The sequence below is a fragment of the Rhagoletis pomonella genome, unplaced genomic scaffold (genome assembly GCF_013731165.1).
Source record: "Rhagoletis pomonella isolate Grant_MI unplaced genomic scaffold, Rhpom_1.0 Rhpom_scaffold_00007, whole genome shotgun sequence".
NCBI classification, from domain to species: Eukaryota; Metazoa; Arthropoda; class Insecta; order Diptera; family Tephritidae; genus Rhagoletis; species Rhagoletis pomonella.
In genome coordinates this window covers 69,744,028-69,748,458 of record NW_023458561.1, presented here as the reverse complement: position 1 = coordinate 69,748,458, position 4,431 = coordinate 69,744,028, and the positions used below count along the sequence as shown (strand labels likewise).

Here is a 4,431-nt window from a genome sequence, read left to right as displayed (position 1 = left end):
CCATCACCTATACCGGCTCACATAACCAAAGGTAAGCGCCGAATCTCTTCTCCCCTCTTCGGACCCGTCCGATTGCGTGTCGACCTTCATGTTTTGCTAATTTCCCAGCAATCCAAATTTACTAATTATCCTGTTTTTGTGCTCTTTATTCCCCTTATTATGCTTTACACTTCCTAAATACAAATAAAACACACATACAAACATACACGCTACGCCGCCACCGCCGCCACCGCCGCCCTCCGCATGCTTTCAATGTGTCAATTGTCTTACAATAAATAAAAACTCACTCAAAAACCCCAAATGCTGCGAGCAGAGCTTTCAGCACATCATGCGCAACAGCAGCAAATACAGCAGCTGCAGCAACAGCAACAGCAACAACAATCGCAGCTGCCACAACACCAGCTGCAGTCACCATCGCCACCGACGTACGTCAATATGTCGGAGCTGGCCAACATGGCTGCGTTGAAAATCACTAACCAGCAGCAACAACAACAACAGCAGCAGCAGCAGCAGCGGCCCGTTAGTGCATTGCAACAACAACACTCCATCGATTCGATTTCCTCGCAGTATTCCAACGATTCGCTTGCATCGGGTCACCACCAGTCACAACAACAACTCCAGCAGCAGCAGCAGCAGCAGCAGCAGCATCAAGGTGCCACTGCTTGTGTCAGCAATAACAACGCCAGCAAGGCACGTTCACATTCCGTTTCCTCTTCGTCTGCGTCTGCGTCCTCGAACACACCCTCTTTGCACTCGCATCCCTCCATAGAGTCCGGCACGGTAACCACGCCACTTGTTGGCCAGACACCGACACCCTCGAGCGGCAGCTCAACACCACAAAACCACTACTCGCCGCTGCTGACAAATTCGCCATCGTCGACAGCGGCCGGCACACCAAGTGGCGGTAGCGTGACGAGCGGAATGATGAGCGGCTTTGTGTATAACGTCAACTCGCCGACACCCCCGCAAAGTGGCACAGCATCAGTCGACAGCGATGTCTTAAAGATCACCGAAACTGATGGCGGTCAAGCGGCAACCGCCGCCAACGTCGCACCACCCACTAACGAAACCAATCCTCAGCAACAACAACAGCCAAACAGTAACAACATAAACACCACTTCTATAAAATATACTACAACAACCAACAACTCCCAAACCACACCCACCGAAACGCCCGATGAAGAGCATACGAATTCCACCAATCTAACTTCTGCCGCGATCGATACAGAATCACCAACTATTGTCGAGAATGACGAACGTTCACGCGCCTCGGTGCTGCAGAAGGCATCCATGTTCGAAAAACAGGCCGCCGCCGCCGCAGCTGCAGCATCCACGACGGCAGTCACAACCGGTCGTTCCAGCAGCGATGCTATTTACGGCACACGACGCAACCAAGAGGACGTATACCGCTCAACAAATACCGGTAATCTTTACCAGCAGCCAGTGCAACAGCAGCAGCAGCAGCAGCATTTGGAGCAACCAGATGTGGGTGAGTATCTAGGCATGGCGTGAGGCGGCTTTCCAAGCTCCTGCGCCAAGTAGGCGCCAAAAACAATATTCGTATAAAAAGAAACTATTATTATTCACTGTACACAACGTACACAACCTCCAGTGTTATTGGGCCTTCCAAGCAACTCGCAACACATGCAACCAATTTATGTCTATAAAACTTTAAACGTGTCTCTTTAGCAAATTTCTACACCAATAAGAATTCCAAGCCCCACAACTATTAACTATGTATTTAAGCCCCCTCCCCATTTTGTCACAACTGTTATTTGCTCAGCACGTTAAGTGGCGCATTCAAGAGTTATCCCAAAGATCTATTATTTAGTCAGCGTTTTACATATAATATGAATGAAAGAAGTCTGTGGTAAAGTAAGAGGTGTTTAATTGTAATAAAAATGATTTAAAAACGCATATAAAAGGAAGGGCTGATTCCTAGAAATTTGCACAGTTTCATTGTGGGTAGATCCAGACTTTAAAAAGTGTACATACATACATACATTTGAATATGTAAATATCGTAATCATCGTTGCAAATGCTTTTTAACCGACTTCCAAAAAAGGAGGAGGTTATCAGTTCGTCGGAATATTTTTTTTTTTTTTTTTTTTTTTACGTATGTTACCGCATAACTTTGCACCACATCAACCGATAATAATTCAATAGTTCTTTTTGCAACGGAAAGGTAGTGTCTCAGAGGTGGTCCCATACTAATTTGGTTTAGATCCGATCATTGGATCATGAAATATATAGATATATATATATTTAAGTCGGTTTTTTTTTGCTAAAAATTACTTGTTAAATAAATCTTTACTATGCCTGCAGAAGAACAATCACAGTGACTGACGATATCTTATGAATAAGAAAGAGCTGTGCCATCTGTTATGTTTTTAGAAGTAAATATGTTTTTGTTAATTGATCCGGTCTGGTGGGATAACTGCCGTTTAAGTACATTTCTCAACTTTTGGCACACGAAATCAAAAACAGTCACAACTCATTTTTCAAAATGTATTTTTTTTTTCAATGAAACAGTTCACAGACCATATCTGCGTTCGTAGGGAACGGTAGCTTATTACGGGAAGCTGACTTTAGTATAATGCGGCATTCCTTTTATTCTTTAAACCACAAAGAATTTTATGGTGAGACTTAATAAGAATATTGACTTGCCAAAAGTTCTTCAACGTCTCGGGGCCAGTGAGTCATTCGCAATTGTATGTTGCGAATGCCAAATTATACGAAAGCCAGCCTTTTGACATTAGCTACTATTCCATACGAACACAGATAAACATACATATCGTCGTTTAAAAGTACAAAACCGCATATCGTCATTCTGCAAAATCGCGTATAACTTGACATTTGTTGCCAAAAATTGCATTTGCTCACACAAGCTCCTAGGCTCAATCCATTCCTATCCATTCGTTATTCGCTTTATAAAAGAGAGAACAATTTTGAAATATGAGTGTTTTTACTCTCTAGAAAATAATTTATGCAACCTCATCATGGTACAATAATTACAGGTATTGTCTTCCCAGAGAGCGCATATTCCGAAATGCCTTATTTGAAAAATATAATTGTTGTGCCTAGACTAAAAGGTTTACTGCTAGGGAAAAGGGATATTTCAATGCCCCATATACCATGTATGGACAAAAAAAAAAAAAAAACATTTGCTTAGTAAATAAATTCAAAATTTGTATGGCTCACTTCAAGGCGAATTTATATAAGGTGGTGTTACTAGCTCAGCTGATTTTGTGTATGTGTTTCGCCGCACGGCTTCTCATATCAAATTGAAAAATTTTGTTTGAATTTCTACACACACTCTTACAGATTTTGACAGTTTATGCCGCCAAAGCAAAAACGAAATACATGTAAATTTTTGTTTTTGTACTCCTGCTATCACCTTATATTAATTCGCCTTGGCTCACTTCATTTCAAACGTTTTTTCTTTTGCTTTGAAAAATATATAATAATTAAATTGAGGGAAAACAAAAAGCAAAGCCAAATAAAAGTAAAAGAATCAACATTGAACTGCGTCAAAAGGAAAATAAGGGAGCACAATACCTGTACCTATTGTACCATGAACCTCACATATGTATGTACGCGGTTTTTTCATTCTCTTTATACGCGGTTTTGTACTTTAAACAACGATATATAACATCCGCCGAAATTTCTTCTTTATCGCCATCTGCTTTAACTTGGAAAAATACTATTAAAAATCTTTCTGGTTGTGCTGAGAAGGTAAATACAAAAACAAAATATTTTCGCTTCTGGCTAAGTTAACGTGTTGGATAATCATTGAGACGATTTCTTACTTAAGTTAAGTCTAGACTAAGTGAGCTTTTAGGCTGCCATATGTACATACATATACCTAATAAGTAGGAATAAATAGCTGCAACAAATTTTTTATACTTTACCAAGCAAGTGTAAGAAAAGTCCTCAATCCCATAGTCTAATTAGTCTAAAATGACGTGTACAAGAAATGGCTAAGAAATTTTCTTGAGTCAAATTTCCTTCCTTCAGGCAATACGCAGTTCTTAAGAAATTCGCTACGCTTTCTACTACGGTTTTCTAAAGTTTTTTTGTGAAAAAAAGAGCACAAGGCAACCCATGCTTTCAACAGAAATATATGGCCGTTCCATTATTTCTTGAGGAAAGAGCGAGGCAATAGGCTGGTGAAGTTTGCCAGTTGTCAAAATTCCTTGGGCACACGCACACGAAATAATGACAATTTTTTCTTGACCGTTTTATTGAGAGCTGCATACCAGCCTTTAAGCGCTATGCGTTGAGTAACCGCTTCACGCGAAGCTCATTTAACAGATTCCTCGTGTGACAACTCTCGTGCAATGCCAAGTAATTTGCCTCTCTAAAAGTCAAAGTTGAGACATACGACTTTTTGTAATGATGACTACGATGTATGTACATATGAATGTAATT

The 4,431-nt window shown here is 40.7% G+C and overlaps 1 protein-coding gene across 8 annotated transcripts in view; it reads left to right on the top strand.

Annotated features, from left to right (window-relative positions):
* Positions 1–4,431, top strand: part of LOC118743456 (mucin-12) — a 149,515-nt gene that overhangs the window by 126,432 nt on the left and 18,652 nt on the right. For all 8 annotated transcript variants that reach the window (XM_036476140.1, XM_036476135.1, XM_036476139.1 and 5 more), the window contains exon 11: positions 314–1,489. In XM_036476140.1, coding sequence (XP_036332033.1) covers positions 314–1,489 — 1,176 coding nt within the window. The remainder of the gene's footprint in view (positions 1–313; positions 1,490–4,431) is intronic.